The 21,753-nt window shown below is 49.9% G+C and overlaps 1 protein-coding gene across 1 annotated transcript in view; it reads right to left on the bottom strand.

Moving 5' to 3' along the window:
* Window positions 1-21,753, bottom strand: part of PLXND1 (plexin D1) — an 81,676-nt gene that overhangs the window by 20,902 nt on the left and 39,021 nt on the right. The window contains exons 13-25 of the mRNA XM_084530929.1: window positions 20,138-20,289; window positions 19,750-19,849; window positions 16,277-16,416; window positions 15,484-15,651; window positions 12,543-12,633; window positions 11,967-12,242; window positions 10,920-11,069; window positions 7,367-7,481; window positions 6,186-6,293; window positions 5,370-5,482; window positions 4,014-4,121; window positions 2,775-2,905; window positions 1,902-2,100 (exon numbers count right to left, since the gene is read on the bottom strand). Coding sequence (XP_084387055.1) covers window positions 1,902-2,100; window positions 2,775-2,905; window positions 4,014-4,121; window positions 5,370-5,482; window positions 6,186-6,293; window positions 7,367-7,481; window positions 10,920-11,069; window positions 11,967-12,242; window positions 12,543-12,633; window positions 15,484-15,651; window positions 16,277-16,416; window positions 19,750-19,849; window positions 20,138-20,289 — 1,851 coding nt within the window. The remainder of the gene's footprint in view (window positions 1-1,901; window positions 2,101-2,774; window positions 2,906-4,013; window positions 4,122-5,369; window positions 5,483-6,185; window positions 6,294-7,366; window positions 7,482-10,919; window positions 11,070-11,966; window positions 12,243-12,542; window positions 12,634-15,483; window positions 15,652-16,276; window positions 16,417-19,749; window positions 19,850-20,137; window positions 20,290-21,753) is intronic.

Genomic DNA, 21,753 nt, shown 5'->3' with positions numbered 1-21,753 from the left:
GGACAGAGGCCTCTCCAGACATTTCTGTCTCATCCGTCCCCTTCTTCCCATGTCAGCAGGCAGCAGTTTTCCTCCAATTGTGCCCATAACCCCAACTGTGGAGCCCATGATGGACAAGCCTCTTGGAAATCAAATCTTCACTGCATTCTCTTACAGTGAGTGTTTGCTGTTCAGAAACAGGGAACAGGCTGCGCCAGGGGGTGCAGCAATGGTCCTGCCTGCTGCAGCATCAGGCTGAGTGCATGAAGCAAGGATGGGCGTAGAGCCCAGCACTGGGCGCTGACCCCAGCCAGAGCAGGCTGGACAAGGGCAAGCGATCCCAGCAGCACGGCCCGTGGCATGCCACCAACACAGCCCTGGCTGCACTGCAGCGATGGCCTGCCCATGCCGCCCTGAGGCCTGCCCATGCCGCCCTGAGGCCTGTGGCAGGCAGGCGGCCAGGCGGGTTCAGCTGATGGTGGGCACCAGCACCGCTTTGCATGGGCAGCCCTGGCCCCGGCCCTGGCCCCAGCCCTGCGGTGGGCACCCCAGAGGCCTGCTGCTGTGGCCAGCTCCCCGCCAGGTGCCATGGGAGTGGTGGCACAGGCGCTCGGGAGCTGCATCACCATGAACTAGCTCTGTAACGTGCCCGCTTCCTCAGGCCCACGTGATAAGACTTGACTTTCTTCCCTCTTTATTATTTTTTTTTTTCCCTGAGAAAGCTTTCTTGCACAATGTCCATTTTTAGCAGAACTGGAGCGGGATCAGATGCCTCACATGTGGGCTCCAGTCTCCAAAAGGAGAGATCAGCACTTTTTCTCCCCAATGGTTCAACTACAGGCATAAAAACCTAAAGATTAAAAAAAAAATCACTAATTCACTCTTTTCTTCTCTGACAGGCTGGAAAGCCATGCTCCACCAGCACAGCCATCCCTTTTCATTCCCGTGACTTTTCTTTCATTATGGTGCATAATTATGTGAGCTAAAATGAAAGATTAAGAACTACAAAGCCACAAGCTTTAGAACAAAAAGTGATCATCAGCTGGGTTCAGAAGACCTGATATGTATAAAGACAATGGGGTATTGCTTCTGTGGCTATAGCAAACACTTTGCAAAAGAGATTTTTCAAAAGGCCTTTTCTAGGCTTTCCCCTGTGGATATAATGGGGTGTCCTCCAATTAGCTGCTGTGGAATCAATTATGTTATTGCTCAATTCTTCTGGGAAATTCCAACCAGAACTGGCAAGCATTGGAGATAAAGCACTGAGCAGATGGAGATGCTCTGAGATGCCAAATATATTCCTTTTTGGTTACTGTAGGAAGCTAGTCAGGCTTCTGGGACAGACATCCCCCATCTCCTGTTAAGACTTGTCTGGGCAGCGTGGAACCATAAGGACATGTCCAGAGCGAGGAGCACCACACACACGTGGGCACTGACAGCTTAGCAGCCTTCCTGCCCCTGCGCCACAATCCCCTCCTGGGCTCTTGTACTCGAGACAAAATACTGAACTAGCTGGCGACCATCAGTAAGGCTATGTGAGTTGGTCAGGGAAAACAACAAATAATTGGAACTGTTCCCAAAACCTCGAGCCATTGTGGTTATGTTTCAATTTCCCCGTGAATCTCTTCTCAAGCATGGTAACAAATGCTAGCTAGTGCTCTGGCCTTACAAAAAGCAGGCCACACCAGGAAGGCTGCCATGAAGTTTGATCACAACAAATTACCAGGCAGAAATGGAGAAGCAACCGAACTCACAGTTGCTTTTTCACACTTGAACCTTTCAATCTGTTGAAGTTTGTCAGCCATTAGTGACAAGGCAAAACTGGCGAGTATTTAGGTCCTCAGCTGAATCACATGTCCCTTGTTGCCCCTGCATGCAATGCCAAACCTGCACCTACAACAGCACTGATCTGTTTATCTTACTCTGAGATAGCTGTACATGCAGATGGACATCCAGTTGGTGAGCATCTTCTCCACTACAGATTCAGTTCTCCTCAGCATCAGCTTGGGATTTTTGGAAGCTGAAGCATCAATTAGATCCACCAGGAGGTCCTTCATGATGCTGGTGTAATATTCCAGTTTCCCATGCAGCGCAATAGTAAGCAGAGAGGCCAAGTTACACCTGAAGAACAGAATTGTGTATGACTTAAACACTGACACAAGAAGACTAAGTCAACAACTATCATTTAAAAAAATAGCACAAAGGCAGTGTTTCTGATAATTTTCATGAGCTCTCTCAATGGTGTTAAACTTCAAAGCCTCTTTCAACGCTGCACGACCTCAGGTCAGCCTGCACACTCCTACTGGTAAGCCAACTGCTGAGGTTCACAAACACTGCACAAGCAGGTCACACATTGCACCCTTTGGTGCTCTTCAGGATAATGGAGAAGGTTTATGGTTATTCATTTCTAATAGAAAAGCGGGATGACTGTAAGTCAACCTTCAGGTGAAATGCATGTCTCTAGACAGCGGCCGGATCACTTATGGTTTAGGGATCTATCTGTCTTGCCCAGCTGCCAGGTCTTTGGTTCAAGTTTAGCCTAAATGATCAGCAGCTAAAAGCCACAGGTCTACAGAAAATGTCCATGTAGGACAAGTGACATGCGCAACAGCTCCCTCCTCAGCAACCTCGTGGGGCAAAGCAGGAGCCATACGCCCACCTTTCAGAGCAGAGACCATGAGGCAGCAGTCAAGGCTACTAAGGCTCTAGCACCAACCTCCTGCAGGGCATGCATACCCCCTTCAGACAGGCTGGCTGCCTGCGTGGCTCTTCATATGGTCGTCTGAAGCTCATACCTGTCTCTAACAGCAAAGTCCTTCTGTTGCTCAAGAGCATGGACAAAAACAATGAGAAAGTGCTTGTTATTGAGCAAGGTAGAGAACAGTGATATTCCTTCTTCCATATTAGGCCTGCAGTTTTCAGGGATCTAAGGAGAAAAAATAGAAAACAGCATGAGAAAAACACTGCTTGTTGTTTTCTTCCAGCCTTCATCCTACCTGACTGTAAGGATGTCCCTGCTGAGCAGAGAGATACTGTGCAGAGTCCCCTGTACTCCCTCTGCTTGTACTAGCCAACATCATGCTTCTGTGGTGAAGGCACAACTGCATCCTGGGCTGCATCAGAAGCAGCATGGCCACCAGGCCAGGGGCAGCAACTGTTCCTCTCTGTTCAGCACTTGTGAGACCATCTGGAGTAGTGTCCCCAGTTTTGCCCTCTCCCTTTGAGATGGACATTGACAAAACAGAGCAAGTGCGTCAGAGGGCTGCCAAAACAATTAGAGGGCTGTTGCACACAGTGTACAAGGAGAGGCAGAGAGACCTGGGGTTGTTCAGACTTAAGAAGAGGGGGTAAAGGGGATAATTTACTATGGCCTTCAACTGCACCATGGGAGGGTAAATAAGATAGAGCCATGCTCTTGTCTGTAGGTACAGTGATAGGGTGAGAGGCGAGGCACACCAGATAGAGCACGGGACATTGATTACATATTAGGAAGAAAGTTTTCACCTTTAAGGCCATCTGGCACTGTAACAGGAGCCCCAAGAGGCTGTGGGATTTCCATCCTTGAAGATATTTCACACTCAGCTGGACAAGGCCCTCAGCAACCTGATCTAGTTGGAGCTGCTTTAAGCAGATGTCCCTTCCAACCTAAAGACACTCTGATTCTTCAGTTCATGATTTCTTGTTCACATGAAAACCAGCTATGGGATAACAGCTTTTACTGAGTCCCCACGTGGGACTAATCTCATCTATGATGAACTGTGTACAGAACTGAAGTGACATACAATATGGTACACCTGGGAAGAAAGCCCACAGTGAAGCTGGGGAGGATCTTTGGGCAAAGCTTCTTCATGTGAGAGCAGAATTTCACAGATCTACTCCAATCAGTAAAAGCCAATCCAATGCTAGTACGTGTTAATTGTTTTGAGTGATCGAGCATTTTCCTCACACCACAAGAAAATGCATGGTACTGTCAACACATGTGAGTATGGTTAGCAAACACTCAAGAACATTTGTTTTGTTTGTGGGTTACTCACTTTCCATTCCCCCACCAGGAGCGGGTGAGTTTCTTGGACCTGGGACCCCACCTGGGAGCTGAGCTGCTGGGAAGGCAGAATGTAGCACTCCTCATACAGCGAGGAACACTGCAACCAAACACAGTGTTAGCAGAGGGCAGCTGGGCCAGGCCAGAGACCTCCTCATGTGCCGCACACCACAAGGGAGTGAGGTGGAGAGAAATGTCATCAGGACTGAAGACCACCCATTATGAAGAAATGCATTGAAATGGTTTATGAAGCCTTTAAACACTTTGCAAGAGCCTCTTGAATGAGCAAACACCACAAGAGTGGGGGGGAGGCAGATGTCTGAGCAGACACAAGGCTGTTAGGGTAGGGAGACTGCAAATAGACTTATGTGACAGCTAGAAAATCCCAGAAGAGAAAGCATAATAGGAGAGTAAGTCAAAATAGAGAAGTACTGGATGTCTTAACATATGTAACTTTTGAAACAGATGGGAAAAATGTTTAAATCTCTAACATTCATATAACAGCCTGAATCTTAGAGAGTCTAGTGTGCAGATATATAGAGACTGCATAACTTAAAAACCTGAGTAACAACTACTAATGAAACACTCTGCAGTCATAAATCATCCTCTCACTCCTCACCACCGAAACGCACCAGCCTCAGGGGTGAAATACAGCAGCGGTTAGCAGCACACAGCGGCGCGGCAGAGCAGCTGGTGACGGGAATTACGGCATTGTCACGTCTGGTGCTGCCTGGAGGAGGGCTGTGGGCAGACAGACCCAGCCTGCGTGCCCAAGGGGCATCTTACTGGGGGCACTGTAAGCCCAGTCACTGGCGGAGAGGAGCCAGAAGGAGAGACAGAGACAGCTAATGAGCTCTGAGAACTGGCAGCGCAGCTGGAAATTCTCGCTGGCAAGCTGTGTGGAACAAAGAGCCACCTTTCCCTGAGCACTGACAGGAGATGCCCTTCAGCTTCCTCCCAACAGACAGCAGGGTGTAACTGGAGCCACTGGGAACAAAGTGGTGTCCCCAGCACCATCTCCTCACGTGAGAGACGCTGCTTCCAGAGGAGGGCATCCAGTGGCACCACACTGGTGAGCTAGCACAACTCCCAGACCCTGCCTCGTCTGCCTTCTAGCTCCGCCAGGCTCTGGTCATCTGCTGAGCAAGTCTGACCTTACTGCACACCCCGGGAGCCGTGGCTCCACTTTTGATAATAATTAGGGCTGAAATACATGACAACTACATATTTAACAGTGCAATGATTTTGTTACACTGTAATAACTCTGGCAGAGGGAGAGCAGAGCCCTGTTCTGCTTAGGCAGAAATTGGGTGTGATTAGGTGCCTGTGAAATGTGGTATTGCCTTACTTTGGGAAAGAAGGTCCGAGTGACAAAGTGCTTGTACTCTAGGAACGGGATCCCTTGGCTGCGGTTCAGCTCCTTGGTCAGGTCTGTCATGTCTGTCTGCAGCTCAGCAAAACCTTAGGCAAAGAGACCCACAGATGGTAAGAGCTCTGATAATCTACCAGCCGAGACAGAGAGCAGGCAGGCTGGCACTGAAATGCATTGCTTGTCTCTTCTGCCTTCTTGAGCCTTCTTCCCTTGAGTGGGCTGAAGCAGGGTTTTCTTGTGGAGCAGATTACTTTCAGGGTTTACCTGTCAGTGCTGTACATCACATCCTGCAGCACACACACACAGAAAATTTCCCTTGCCTCCCAGAGCCCAGCCCTGAAGTCTGCTTCTGCAGAAGGATTTCAGTGCTCCTGGCAGAAGCATGTACTTAGCGGACAGCAGTGCAGGCGCTTGCCTTACTTCTCACATTGCTCTAGCAGGAACATGTTGCTGGTTTTGTTGCATCTAATCGTAAAGCACACTAAAGATTTGTGTGACCTGCAAGCACCCCTCCAACGTGCCTGAGTGCACTAACCCTGAGACAGGGAAATCAGTGGCACTGGAGATAAGTGGCTTGCCCAAGTCAGGCAGCAAGACAGGGGCAGAGCCACACTTCCAGCCACTGAGCCTCATTCGCAAATCCTGCTGAAGCACAAAGGCAATGACTTAAACTCTTCTATAAGTAATTCATTAAATTTCTACAAAGAAGAAGGTGAATGTCTTCAACCCTTCTATTCTGACATCTCCCTCCCAGTGCTGGCTCCTCCATGGTGCCCAAGCATGGTGACTTACCTTTGCGAATTTCCTCCCGGATCTGTGACTCCATCTCCTCCATCTGGAGCAGGGTTTTCTGCCAGTAGCGCTCTGCTCTGCGGCTCTTCGTGCAAAACACAAAGAGAGCTGGAAGAGAGGAAAGGAACAAGCCTCTTGGACTAGGATGCTAAGAGCAGCTGAAGCTGGACCAGAGTGGTCCTCTGTTAACATGGGTGCAGAAAGCTGAACTTAGTGTTGGTTTAACACATGCGACAAAACTGGTACTGATTAGGCAGCTGTTGATTATCTGTAAATAAGTAAAACCAGCTGGACTTTAATCATCATGCTGTCACGGACATCTTCAATTCATTTCTGGGCAGTCTATATTGAGATCAATTGCGTATTAATGTAGTCCAGCTCATTAATGAATTTTGATTTTAGGAGGTTTACCACCTGTACTACAGCGTTTATGTCTGACATTATTCCCATACCTTTAGAAATATGTTTGTAATGACTAGTAGTGCATTTAATAAGTAGTGTGCATTATAACTTTTATTAAAAATAAATCAAATCCCTATTAGAAACACCTCATTTGCTGTGAAATGATGGGTTTCCGGCTGCACAGTTATTCTGGGCACATGATGAAAAAATACCCTAGCCAAAGGACACAGGTGCACTGTGCAGCTTCCAGTGAGGTTAGCAGACTGTTATGTCCGATCCAGATCTGCAGCTAAGGCTGCTTGCTCTGTTTTTTATGCTCTTTGTCAGGCATCTGCCACTGTCTGTTACTGATGGGTCAGACGGAGCTCTGCTCTATGACAGCCACGCCTGTGAGTGAGTCCTATTCATGCTGGTAAGAGTCCAAGATCAGTTTCTCACACCCTTCTTTACTTTGTGTTATAGTAGCTACTCAATACTATTAAGAAGTGTTTGGGGAAAAGGAGGATAGTTATTTACAAACACCACAGCCTCAAGTAAAAGTGTTAAACTAAGGATTCACCCAGCAAAAGCTCCACACTGCAGGAAGCTTTGATCCTGGGTGCTGGCTTGGTCCCACACAAAGAAGAATGGCTACTGGCTGCCTCCAGACCAGTTTCAGATGCTGCTCAATTGCAGCACTTAGAGGTTTCCTAACATATGAGCAAGCAATCTCCACCTCTCCACGTGCACAAAGAAAAAATCTCAACATAGCCTGGAAACATATCATCCTGTTCCCTTACCTACGACAGAGAGAACCAGCAAGATGCTGCAGATGACAATGGAGACGATGATTGCAGTCTCTCCTCCCCCGAGGTGCAGCATTGCAATTGTGTAGTTGAACTTTCCAACTTGGATCTGGAGAGGTAAAAGGACGGAGGAGAAGCAAGAGCTGAGCAGCACATTACCAAAGGGCTCAGAGGTCAAGCAACGAGGGGCCCAGCGCAGCGCTCAGCAGACCTTCACCCAAGGACACGCTGGCCCTGCTGGCTCAGCCCACCGGGCTTCTCAGGGAGGCCAGGCTGTGCCTTTCACTGCCAGCCCATGGGGACTTTGTGTGTGTCAAAGCAGCCCAAGTCTCTTCCTGCACGTCCTGGTGGAAAGCTAACGCTGGCCCACAGCAAGCTGTGGCACCGTGCCCCTCACAGTGCCACTGCAGGGCTTTGAGGGCAGAGCTGCAGGCTCCATCTCACATCATGGCCCCACCACACCCAGCCCAGAGCACAAGGCAACCCTGTCCTAGAGAACTGACGGTAGCATACAGTACTTGCTGTAATACTGTTACTAGAAAACCGCTTTCACTAATCATCCAACTTTGTTATGCCCCAGAATGGCCTTTTAGTCCCAGCTGCATTCTCCTTTCTCCTCCAAAAGCAGAATGGCTACTGCTCATGAAAAGGAGAGTAAAGAAACTTGAAAGTTTTTGAAATACAAATAAAGCAAGGAAACAAAAATAAATAATAATGCGACTCGAGACAAATAATGATCTTGTGGTTAAAGCAGTGGACTGAATGTCAGGAGGAGCTGGCTCTGCTCCCAGTCCACACTGCTTGTGGCACCAAGCACAAACCACTCAGGCTCAGGGCTTTGGTCTCCTGACCACCATAAAGGAAGAGGCCAGCACACATCACAGGCAGGTTGGTGAGTTTTCTCAGCGCTGTTTATAAAAGGTTCCCTACACTTCTGGGATGAAAGGGTTCAACAGCATCATCTGATAAGGAAAACTCATGATACAACATATCTTTCGCTTCTGGAAATGTGTTTCACTTCCCTAAAGAAATGGGAAGTGAGAGAAACTTGAACAAAATATTGAAAGAAGGGAGGAGAAAGTAGGGAAGAGATGGAATGATCTTACAGCTACATCTGTGTCACGGAGCATCTCCAGGAAAGGTGTACATCGTGGTTACCCTGCAGACAGCTCTCAGCACCCCAGCCCATGCAGTGCCACAGGCAGGGCATCCCACCACATCCATGGCATGAGACACGCTGCCGGTCCCTGCGCCGGCGGCGGAGGAAGGACAGCCCTGGCGAGGGTGCTGCTGCTGCACTGTGCTCGATGCCCAGGGAAACATGAGATGGAGCCACGAGTGCCTGCAGGTTCTTTGCACCCCAGCCTCTAGGGCTTCACTTGTTTCATTTGAAATGCTGCAGCATGGCAAGTCCTGCCTACCTTTAGAGCCATTTATTTCCAATAACTTAACCTCTCATGTTTGCCAGAGGAGAAATCCCATGCTTGCTGTTTGTGTCTAAGTGGTTTGGTCATGAACAAAAAAAGGGGTTGAAGGCCTCAGCAACCTTCTCTTGTTTGTTTGGACAGTCTATTCAATACAATTTTTGTAAGTGGAATTAATTAGGCTGAAGGTTAAATGGCAACACTTCCTGTGGCCACCACAGGGTGGGTGCAGAGATCGGCCGGGCTGCAGTGGGGGCAGCCAGTGTCGGGCAGGACAGACACGGGCAGCACCAGCACTAAGCCAGCCCGGAACTGAGCCCCATCCCACCAGCACCCTCCAGGAGAGCTGCCCAGCAGCCCCTGAAGCACAAGCCCCTTCCTCAGCACCACTGCTTCACCCCATACAGCCCTGCTGCCTGTGCGACCTGTGAGCGCTGTCATGGCCCAAGAGCACAGCCATGGAGCGGGCACCCTCAGGACCGTGGCTGGAGTAGGGATCAACAGCGGGACATGCTCTGAAGGGCTGTTTTCCCTCACTGCAGATGTGAGCTCTACAACAAAGTCTGGGCAGTCACAGCAGGCATTTCAGCTCACCAGAAGAATTTGCATCAGCCAGTGAGCCGGTGGGAGTTCTGCAGGCTCCGATAACTGTCAGCGATGCAGATCAGGTAGGGACCATTGAGCAAATCTGGCCCCGTGCTACCAAAGCTATTAAAAGTATGTTATAAAGGCAGCTGTTGCCTATGAAACGGCCAGCAGGCAATAACTCAAACCACATATGAAGGTTTAGTAAGTGCACACAGAGATGAACGCAAGCTGATTATTTAGCTGCACTCTCACTGTTGGTACACTGTTAATAGCTATGCAATACTTCAGTGCTGGTTATCATTCTCCTGCTTCCTAAGGATCTACTGGGGCATTACCCTGAATGATTTACGTCAAACCCCAAACTAGCAAACTCATAAATTCCCTTTGTTCCCCAAGGGGATTTCTCTGTTTCTCAGTTCTCACTAAAAGCCAAAATTACCCTATTTAAAATTTCCATTCAACTGTCTTAGGAAATCCTGCTACTTCTGCATTTCCATGTTTCCAGTTTGCAAGAGAATTTCACATACAACAGACCACAACCAGCACACTGGATAACCCCGCCAGTGAGCTGGTGCTACAACAATGTGCTCACCTTCTGGGCAGTGCAAGACCACAGATGCCCCAAATCCCTCTGCACTTGTCCTCCCCCTGCCCACACCATGAGCTTCTGCTCACTTGATATTAACCCATCAAAGGGACAAACTCAGCTGAGAGAGGATGCATGTTCCCAGACCATGGAGATGGAGGCATTTTCTCTCCAGGTATGAAGAGCTGTAACCACATCCCTGTATGGCAGTGGGCTGCATACAAAATGAGAGAAACTGAGGGAAAGAAAAGCAGGAAGTCAAGTTCTCTACGAAAAAAAGACCGTAACAAGGTATAGGGAGTTTTGCAGACACTTAAAGACAAATGACAGCCCTGAATACCAAGCTCTCTGCAGTGACGTAACAGTGACCCTGGGAAGAAACCTGAAACTTCCCAGGCCTGGGTACTCCTCCTGTGCTCACCACAGGCACCCATCTCCAGTGGTTTGCTGCAGAGCAGTAAGGTTCAGGTCTTCCTCTCCACTTGTAGCTCTTCTGCTGGCAACAGGAGTCTGATGACTGAAAACTGTGTGGAAAACCCCAAACTCATCTCACAAGGGCCAGAAAGAAAATTACTGCAAGTGACAAAAAATCACATGCCTGGGATTTTACAGTGCCTTACAAGAGCTGAGAAGATCTCCGGCTCACAGATTACAGAAAAATTAATTCAACATTCAACTGGCCGTGACGAATGGCTGGGAGCATGGCAGCCCTCCTCCACAACTTGGGGCAGCTGCAGCATGCCCTACACCCCACCACAGAAGGAAGCCTTGAGACACCGGCAAGCACAGGGTGTTTTGTCCATCCTTCTGTCTGTGCGGCTTTCTGCCAGGCTGCCTGTGAGCGGCTGTGTCCAGCCGTGACTTCACGACTGACTCCCTGGCATGCAGGGCACGCAGCACCAACCCCTTCTGCCCGGCAAAGCGCAGCCTGCAGGCTTCTGGCACTTACCGTCACTGGTAGCTGTCTTTCCGAGGTGCTCAGGGACTCATTTACAGAGCAGTGAATGACTTTGTCTGAAACAATCTGGATCTCGCATGAGATGAGACCAATTTTCACTTGGTACTCATTGCTTTCCAGGCCCAGGTTGTCAGGCTCTTTCTAAAGACAAAAATAAAATCAGGATGACAATCTCCAGAGTAGCAGTTGGAATTGCAGGGGGGTTTCCTGCTTTTCTTTCTGTATTCCCTGCTGTTTTTCAGGCTTGGGAACACTCTCCCTCTCCGAGAACATTTTTCCAGCACTCCATAGGAAACCCAGAACTAAGCCATTCCCCATTTTCCTGTTTCCCATTCCACACTCAGCATGGTGCATGGGATGAGCAAGCCCCTCTTGGAACCTGGGAAAATCTGCTTTTGATCTACCCTGGCTGAGCTCTGCAGATAAGGATCTGAGCATCCACCTGGGAGGGGGAAGGATGTACAACAGAGGAGACAGCGAGGGGATGTGACTGCAGGGCCCGAGAAAGGGGGAGCGTGCTTCTGAAGCACGTTGCAACCCCTGAGGATATCCTGCAGTGAACAATGGCCTTTGAATTAGTGCTGCACATTGTACAAGCCACTCTGAATTGCTGTACCCCAACTTCCTTGTTAACTGAGCTGATAGCAGCAGCCAAAACAGAAGAATGCATGACTGGCTTCTACAGGAATAAATATCTATTGTCAGGGCCTTCTGGAGTACCTGCCTGATTTCATGCCAGTGCATTATTGTTCTTTTTCACATATCTAGCATTTTATTTAGCTGCTTGCTATTACATCCTTCAAGCACAGCTCTCTGTTGTGATGCCTCAAAGAGCTGCATCTCCTGGTGAACGGGAGGCAGGCGCAGCAGACTAAGCTGCCCGATCTGTGCACAACTCCTGCCTCTCCCACCCTCATCTACCACCTTTACTGGGGCTGTGGACAGACACTGTACTAGTCCTCCATTAGGCTGAAAAGCTTCCCGGTGAGGAACAGCAACGCCCCTGAAGAAGCAGAGCTGTAAATAGCACTCTCTTACGTGTATAACCAGCGTCAAGGGCTCGCCGGGGTGGTGCTTAATCCACTTCTCCTTCTTGGCTGTGAAGAACTGGGGGTCAGCATAGTACTCCAGGCTGAACTTGCTGATGTGCAGGGCCTCCTCTGGGTACATCTCCTCATCCAGAGCTGGGCGGTCGTCCGTGTAGAGGCGACCATTGAGATAGAAATCGACGGGTGCAGGCTTGCTCCCCGCAGTGATATTGGAGGCAGCAGGAGAGGGGCAGGTGATCACAGTGTCGGTGTGAACCTTACAGCTCTGAAAGCACGTGAGAGTATGTCCATCAAAAAAGGCATCCTGAGTGCCCTCACCCACCCAGGAACCACTCAGCATCAAGCACACTGATCGCACCAAGGACATGGTTGATAACAACAATTACTGCGTGGGCATGAATTAGGCCTGTCCCTCTGCTGAGCTAAGGATCATAACATTTTCATCCTTGCTCCCAGCCCAATCTGCAGCATGGACTAAGGCTCATCTTCATACCCCAAATGTTTTTGGGCACAGAGCATGCATCCCTGCTCCCAGCTACTGGGTGACATAGAGCAGGGCACCCACCGTTTGCTCTCTGCCAATGCCACGGACCATCATGGACACGTTCTGGATGAGCTCAAAGCCTCTTCCTTCCAGGGTGATGATCCTGCCCCCACTTTGAAGACAAGGGAAAAAAGAGAGGGTGATTGCAGAGGAGGTGCTCTTGATGCCTTGATGCCAGCACACAGCATTGAGGTACAATGGTTAGGTCTCACCTCCTGTCATTTTCCCAGGGATGTTTCCCAGCTGTCTGAGCAGAAAACGTAACCCAACGGACAAAGACCTCCTCTTACTTGCCACAAACGTCTATACTGCTGCTGAGATAGGAGGGAAGGAAGGAGGAACAGCTGTCCTCATGGAAAGGGGTGATCTCTTCCAGCAGCAGACTGTTCCCTTTGCTCCCCTCGCCCAGAGGAGCAGCCTGCCTCTGCGTGCCCAGGGTACAAGCACATTGCCCGGGCCACCAGTGGTGTAAGAGGTTAACCTCTGACAAGACAAAGAGCAAGGGGATATTCCCCGTCCTGCCCCACAGTGACCCACAGAGAACTCTAAGTCTTGGGGAGCGAAGAGACCCCTGTGAGGTTGACATGGCTCCTGCATCTCCCAGTTGCTGCTGATTTAGATAAAAATGTGAAAATTGTTTTGTGTTTTGGTTCTGCTGCCTGGGAAATGTGAAATATGGGCCTCGAGGTGTAGCCAATTAGTGACAGTAACAAAAAGGCTTGCTACACACAAGACCCCTAGGTAAAAGAAGGGGTGGAGAGCAAGCAACAGCTCTTCTGCTCTGGACAGCAGAAGTATCCTGGTTTCAGCTGGCATAGAGTTAATTTTCTTCACAGTAACTGGCATGTTGCTGTGTTTGGGATTTAGGATGAGAATAATGCTGATAACACACTGATGGTTTAGTTGTTGCAGGGCAGTGCTTGCACTAAGTCAAGGACTTTTCAGCTTCTCGTACTGCTTTGCCAGCGAGGAGGCTGGGGGTGCACAAAAGCTGGAAGGGGGCAGAGCCAGGACAGCTGAACTGGCCAGGGTGAAGGGATGTTCCACACCATGTGCTGTCACGCTGAACTACGAACTGGGAGAGCTGGCTGGGGGGCTCAGGGACTGGCTGGGCACTGGTCAGCAGGTGGTGAGCGATTGCATTGTGCATCGCTTGTTTCATATATTATTATTATTATTATTACTTTATCCCTTCTTTTCTGTCCTATTAAACTGCCATTATCTCAGCCCCTGAGTTTTACTTTTTTTTTTTTTTTTCTCTCGATTCTCTCCCCCGTCCTGCTGCAGTGGAGTGAGCAAACTGAGCGGGAAAGTGTGGTGCTGAGCTGCCTGCCAGGTTAGACCACAACAAGAAGCTATCCCCTGAATTTATCTTCCCCTTCCCCAGTATCATGCTCAACATTTGAAGTATCTGTCAGGGAATAGCCAGGACTTACAGACCCTATTATCTCAAGAACACACTATATTCGGTGAGTTTGGGTTCGAGGCCCTAAGAAATCTCTTCCAGTGCTGTAGATACTACCACGTAGACCTAAGTTTCTAAGTGCCTGTCACACCTGCAAACTAGTTTACAACTTCTGTTCTGTATTAAACTTTGCTTGCGCAGATCATTTTAGCAATTTTAAGATAAATCTAATATAAATCAGATCCAGCTGCATTTTTACACAGCTATTGGCCTTTCAGAGTCAGTGCCCCGGCAACACAACAGAGCAGTCAGAACACATCAGCGACCAGGCAGTCTGAAGAGAGAGGTTGCTGTCTCAGTGGTCTGAAACTTGGAGACTGATGTAAATATTAAGAAAGCAGACTAAGGTGATGGAGAAATACCCTGGTGGCTTCCCTTTTGACTGTGGGCAGTGACATTCTTCCACTGTCTCTGTGTTTAGATACAGCTCTTGCCACTCAGCACAGTTTGCAAGCCGGCTGGGAGCTGAGGTTGGCTGAGTCACGGCTGTGCCTTGTTATTAACTTTCCCACAGCCTGCATCTTTGGCTCTGCGTTTGGGAATGCCGAGACACAGCTTTGCTCCAAGGGGAGCAGATCATTGGAGTCTGCTGCATGCTCGCGCCCTGAGCGTGCTGCCTTCACTGCTGTCCTGGAGGCACCAGCGCTGGATTCTCGGATTTCTTGGTCAGCCTTAGGTTTGCCAGGCTCCACAGCTGAGGAAGGTGGGATTTCACCAAAGGAACAGGAGCCTGAGAGCTCCACAGAGAAATGTGAAATTAAAAGCAACACACTTTAAAAATGAAATACGGTGGCCTCGGGGAATGCTGAATACCAAAATAACAAATCTCAGCTTATCCTTCAGCAGTTTTATTGCCAAGAAAAATCTTTGGGGTCTCATACAGCCCCCATGTGAAACTCCCTAAAGCACCTACCAGGTGCAGACAGTACAGTTATCATGGCTGACTTTTTTCCATGTCCCATATGCACTGAAATGAGCTACAGCCAGCCTTGGTGCAAGAGACCTCTTCTACTCCAGAGCTGCATGCCCTGCAGTGCCCCTTTCATACCTGTCTGTGATGCAGTGGGTCAGGCCCCAGGGCTGAGAAAGCCCCTTCCTGCCTGCAAGACCCTCCTCCCAGCCAGGAGCCAACCCCACTGCTTTGCAGGCAGATGCAGACAGGAGCCTGCTCTGAAATGGAAGTTGTGATGCTGCAACAGCACACCACGGGGCCCAGATTGCACACCCTGCCTCCTGGCTGCGTTTTAATACTGCTGGGGCTCTGGACATGGGGTTTGCTCAGAAGCTGCTCTGTGTCTGGGTGGCTCGAAACACAGAGAGAGCTCACATTGCCTGCAGTGGGCCACATCAGGATACTCCACTTAGCACTGCACTTTGATCAGACCGCAATGTTCACATTTGCATCCAGCAAAATTAGGAGGCTGATTTCAACAAGAGCCACGAAAAGATGGACACCAATGGCAGACTTGGCTGCCTCTGCTGGAGGGGAGATCTCACCTGATCTGGCTCTTTTTGGGGTTGATGTTGGTTATAATAGGGTTCTTCTCATACTTGAACGTGATGTTGTAGCTGGCACAAGACCTGTTCTCGAACTGGACGCAGACTCTCACAGCCGTGGTGAGCTCGGCAGACGGCATGGTGCAGGTGATGGTGCTGTCGTTGCGGCTGCACAGGGAAAGGCAGGGCATGCTGCAGCGCGGGGGAGCCAGGCACCACTGACCTGAGCTCCCTGGGAGCGAGGTGGTCGGCAGCCAGGCACAGAGCATCCAGTCACATGCCAGCTGCCCACCAGTTATATTCCCCATGGACGAACAATTCTAATCACACACTATCCCAGGCTGCCACACTGATTTCCCATATAGTCAACAGAAACGGGCAGGCTTCTACTTCTCCACACGGACAGCACAGGTTGAGGAGGGTTGTCTTCCCACTGGAGGGCTGTGGCAGAAGCAGGACCCTGGATGGGCAGGTGCCTTCTACCTCCAGCAGACATGGGAACAAAGCCAGTGTCTGCTTCACTCACTGGGTTTCAATCCCAATCCTAAACCACCCTAGGGGCATAGCAGCGCTATGAACCCACGGACACGGGGCTGGAGGGGTGCTGGGATGGAGAGGGTGTCAGGCAAGGGGCTGACCAGGATACTGCATTAGCTCTGAGACCAGCAGCAGCATGCAGTGCCCACCACCCACCACCCAGCTCTGCTGGGGACAACATCTGTCTAACACGTCAGCTCTTATCAGTAGCTGACAACAGCGAGGTCCGAGCGCCAGTCTTCAGAGCCATCCCCACCTGAGGTCCGTGCACTGCCTGGAGCCGTTGACAAGGACGCGGAGCTCAGAGCCAACGTCCAGCCTGCTGCCTCTGATGGTCACTCTGGTTCCTCCAGCCTTCGGGCCGTTCGGGGGAGCTATGGACTGCACCACAGGAAGCTAAAAACAGAGGGAGAACTTCTCAATTGTTTTCTAGCTTGGTAAATTCACAATTGGGTACTCGAGAGTGCACATGGGAATTGCTGCAGTAAATTTAAGCATCCAGCATTGCGAGGCTCTCAAACAGCAGCACAGCAAAAGCTTTTGCTGGCTTGGTTTCAAAGCAAGAGGAGAGGCACAAGTGCTGAGGAGTGAGACTGTTTATAAACTCTGTGACTCTCAACAGTCCCTAAATTGTGGCTATAAATAACAGGAGTCCAAACTGGAGTCCAGGATGCCACCAATCCCTTTAGACTTCCAACGCAGAGTCCAGAGCTGGAAGGTAGCAACTCAAGATCCATCAGGGTGGGAAATCTCTCATTCATTACAACTCCCACTGTTTCTGTCCTTCCACATCCATTTCCTCCTGAATGCAAAGCTAATGCTAAAGCCCTGCTGGATGATGGCCTCGAGATCTGTGAAAACAGACACCTGGGTCTAGATAATTGAATACCAAACTCCTCCTTAAGGAAACTTCAAACTCCAGTCTCTAGAGGCAAGAGGAACTAAGGGGGAAGTTACTTTGCCTCTCACCATTTTCAGCAGAAATCACCATGTATGTTATCTGCATTTGCAGCCCCTGGAAATCTCCCTGAGATTCATGAGCCTGAGGCTCTGATGACTAACACGGCACTGAGCCCTCATGTCGCTACACAGAGCGCCCCAAGAGAGCCTTCTGGGCAACTTTCCTGCTCCATTTTGGATAGAACACTGAGGGCATAGCAAATAATTGCTTCAAGACCCTTCCATAAAGGACTTGGTAATTCCCCGTCAAACACCACAGAACCCTGGAGGCGCCAGAGATGCAGAGCGCGGCTGCAGCCTGCCCACTGCTACCCCCCATCCTCCTGCAGCTGCAGAGAACAAAATCACCCAGAGGCTAGGGCAGCACACGTGGCTGAGCTGCTTCGCACCGCCTGGCGCTGATATGCCTCCCTGTCAATCTCAGCCGTGTAAACATGCTTATTAATAGCTATCCTTGCCCTTGTCCTACACTCAGACTGCTTTTATTCCTCCACAGCCATTTTCTCTGTTGTTTCTGTTTGTTACCCATTTCCACAGGATTTGTCTGTTGATTTGTATTTCTCTAAGTGTCTGTAGGCAGCTGTCTCCCGCCCTTGGCCACTAACCTATGTATTCAACAGCGCAGTTACAACAGCAACAGAGAGGATTATTCATGTTCCCAAAGCCCTCCAGCTCTTCTCCTCAGCAACAGCCAGTGGCTGCTGCTCTCAGCGTACTGCCTGCATTCATTGCTTCCATCGCAACCTTAGCAAATTCAGCTTATTAGGCAAATTCAGCTCATCTATATCCTGCTATAATGTCCTGAAAAAGTCTCTGGAACACATTTCTCCCTTCTCCTCAGGAGCCAAACTCTGTCTCTCCTAGATATGTCTAATAGCAACTTCGATGGGCATTGCACACAGACAATATTTGTTCTTCTACGAAGAACCAGTACTTCTTTGCAGAGGCTGTTCTAATGTCTTTTAATCTTTTTCAGGTTAACTGATATTAACGCTCACCTTCAGGTCTCACTGACACCAGCCTTATGTGATGGAGCCTACTCTATCTTCAGATCATTTTATCTAAGAAGAGAATCAAGAAATCTGACAACATTGCTTCATTTGCAAGCGGTGTGGAAGTCCCGGTGTGGAAGGTGACAGCAGCTACACGTGGTGTAGCATCACACCCCCAACATGAGCACACAGCAAGGCATCATCTCATCTGTTTTCAAGCTTTGCTGAGAAGAAGGCTGACCAGGCTGAGATAAACAGACACAAGACAGCTTGCTGCTGTGACACTTGAGCAGAAATATCTCTCCCTGCTCTCCAGGAAGGGGAGCCTTTGCCATAAGCCTGCGAGGAGCTGGCACAGAGTTGGTTCACGTTCAGAGACTGGCTTTTGCTTTTCTTACTTCATTTCGTGCTGGTGCTTTTACAGGTGTTTCCTGAGAGGGCTTTTCCTTGGACGCTAAGAAGCTGTTGAGCCTTTTTCCACTCTTCGGGTCCTTCTCTTTGTTAACAGGACAATTGGCCCTGCAGCAGGTGATGTGACTCCTTTTGTGGAGGCAACACACACATCCTGATGACTCATGCATCAGAAATCCCAAACCCAGGCTCTGTACTGGGTCATACCCCATTTCTACCTTGTTCCACTCCACACTGCAGGACCTCTTAAGTATTTTGGATGTGAACATGAACTCCTGGAAGCTGGGAATGGGTACCAAAGCAAACACCCTTCCAGGAAGTAGTGCTGAGCCAGCCCTGGCAATGCCCTTCCCTCCACCAGGTCCCTCTGTGATGTGCGCTGCCAGCCTTGGCTCTGCTACAGAACACTGAAGTGCTGTGCCTGTGTCAACCTAAATACCTACCAGGCAATCAGTTACAAGGGTGGGGGGATGGAGCTCAATGATCCTGTCCTAAATTCTTCACAATAGCTACCAGGAATCGAATGTCATTTCCTGGGGTTCAAGTCTTCTTTCAAGCCACTAGACTGCAGTATTCTTCTATTCTTCCCCAGAAAAAGCAACAGCATAAGCACAAAGAGTCCAAGTAAACAGCATGCCCTCGGCACCCACCCCGTTGTGTTGGCCCTGGATGCATGGGGCTACTTGTGAATAGCGTCTAGCCAGAGATGAGGGTGCTTGTAGGAAAGAGAGCAGCCGCATAGATTTCTTTTAGGTTTACAGAGATGAAAGTCATCTCTGTGCAATGGCACAGTACAAAGCTATAAAGGGCTTTTCTTTTCATAATGACACGGGGTTAGCTCAAGTCTAATCCCTACACAGGATTCTCATGCAAAAACTAAGACAATCTCTGCAGCAAAAACCATCAGTTCTAAACAGTGTGAGTTCATGGTACATAACTTACATAGCAAGAAGAGACTTTGTGATTCGCATAAAATCTCACAGGTCATAATGGCACTTTAGCAAAAGAAGAGGAAGAAAAATGAACTCCTTTTTATAGCAGGAGAAGCAGAAATGCAAGTAGGATAAGTGAGAAAACATTTCAAGAGTTGAGACTGGAAGCTAGGTTGCTTGATGCAAATTGTGTGCCATGACACCTTGGCTGCAATCCTGCTTCTTGCTCTCAAGTTTGCATTTGCTAGACATTGTTCAGGTAGCTAAAGGTAAGAGAAAACTTCACCTGCTCTTCAAGGACTCTGACAAGTTTTATCATAGATCCTCTTTTCCTAAGCCAACTGGGGGCTTGAGGGCTCTAGGATTTTTCAAGGGGTAACAAGGAACATAAACATGAGAGTCACCAAAGAAGCTCCCACTAGGCAGTCACTCACCACATAGGAGTATCTCTCCTTGGACTTTCCTTCCCGGCTGACGTTAACAGTTACCACATCGGAAAACACCTCCAGAGCCTCTCCAGTCTGGCACACGATCCTGCAGGCCAGAAGGAGTGGGGTTCGCAGGCGGGCATGGGTGCAGAAGCCACCTCACCCCAGCAGAGCTGGGCAAAGCCCGCGGCTCTTCGCCCAGCGCCCTGGCTGCAGATGGGGACTGGCAGGCGCCGGGGGCTGCTCCCAGCCTGGCTGCTGCCCTGCCCCATGCCTCGTGCACCGTGCCCCAGGCCCTCCCTCGGGTGGCGAGGAGCCAGCTGGAGAGGGTGAAGGGCTCACCGTGTCCTATCCCACCCCGCACCATCCCCTCCCCAGCTTCTCCCACACTCACGCCTCAGAGACGACGTATCTGTGTGGCAGCGGCGCGCAGGGCACGCTCCCTATCCTGACAGCGCCGCGGATGTCGCTGAAGCGGCGGCCCAGGTTCCTCCCTCGGATGGTCAGCAGGGTGCCCCCCTCCAGCGGCCCACGCAGTGGCTCAATCTGCTGGCACCAAGGGAGAGGTTGGAGGAGAACCACCAGGAGCTTCTTGCTTCGGCCCTGAGCTGTCCCTGTGCCCGTGTCGAGGTCCCACCTGGCCTCCCACGAGGGCGAACCCGCTGCTCATGCCACAGCTGCCCTGTGGCATGCCTGGCACCAGGGTCCCTGCACTGCAGCTTTGTAAACGAGGGGTCACACTGTGGGCTGGCTTTGGTACCGGGGCTTGGCCAGGGCTTACTCCAGCTGCAAGCACATCTGGGGAGAAACATCATCCCTTCTCTCCACACAGCAACTTCACACAGAGGTGGGGAGAGACAAACACAGCGACGTGGAAACCTAGAGGAAGAATGCCAGTGCACTGGAAAGAGACAGCCCTGCCGTCACATTTTTAAGGACTGTCCTGAACAGAGCAGGGTCTTTCAGGACAAAAAAAAAAAAAAAAAGGGGGGGGGGCTTCTGTGACCTGGAGCATGGCCCAGATACCAGCACCCTGTGACACAGGATGAGTCCAATGACTCTGGGCTCCTCCCTGCCCATCCTGCCAAAACTGTTTTTTTCATCTGTTACTTATTATTCAGTGGGTTAGATAAATCAATATAGAATACTGAATAGGGTTCAATATAGAAACATCTCTTTTCCTTTCGCAAATGCAATGGCAAACTGAGGCAGTGGAATGTGCCTGGTGACACCAGCTGGTGCTGGAGCACATTTGGTGAGGCCATGACCTGAGGCTGCTGCCAGCACTCCCCAAGTGCAGCAGCTCCTTCCCCAGGCAGGGCTGGTCGCCACCCACCCCTCAGGCTCCATGCCCTCCCTGGCCTGCTGCACTGCTCTGCACCCCCAGGAGGGCTCTGCGAGGGCCTGGCTGCTTGTGTGACTCCAGAGGATTCAGATTTACCATCTACTGTTTGCTAAGGAAATAGCAACAGAGCCATGACGCTCTGCAAAATGAACTGTGGTTTCCTTCCATTATTTTCTGGCAAGGTGCAGATAACATTTGATATGTATTGGGGGAGGAGTGGCTCATGGGGGAGCAGCTCTCTCCCATGACAACAGGGAATAGGCAGGCAGTGGGGATCCTGCAGCCCGTCCACACAGTGTTACAGCGTGTGGATTTTAAGCAGGTATCACTACGTGCCTCCTGAAGAACAGAGACCCCAGATCTTTGCCAATTTTGAAAATATTGCAAGGGCTGTTTTCCCACTCCAGCCTCCTCTCCTTTTCCAGTGATCTTGTTTTAAGATTTGCTCCGTATAGTTTCTTTGCTACTCATCGGGGACAAATTTGTTGGCTCATATCATACATCTAAGCAGAACTCCAGATCCAAATGCCCCCTCAAACGTTAATTCAACTGCAATTTAAATAAAACTTGTTTCAAAATGCATAATGCCAAAAGGCCCCTCTGCCACTGTTAATCTCAGCAGAACTGCAGAGCACATGCGTTTGGAGATAGGGCTCACGTTCACC

The sequence above is a fragment of the Aythya ferina genome (genome assembly GCF_964211825.1).
Source record: "Aythya ferina genome assembly, chromosome: 10".
In the NCBI taxonomy this organism is placed as follows: Eukaryota; Metazoa; Chordata; class Aves; order Anseriformes; family Anatidae; genus Aythya; species Aythya ferina.
This window is presented reverse-complemented; position numbering and strand designations above follow the sequence as displayed.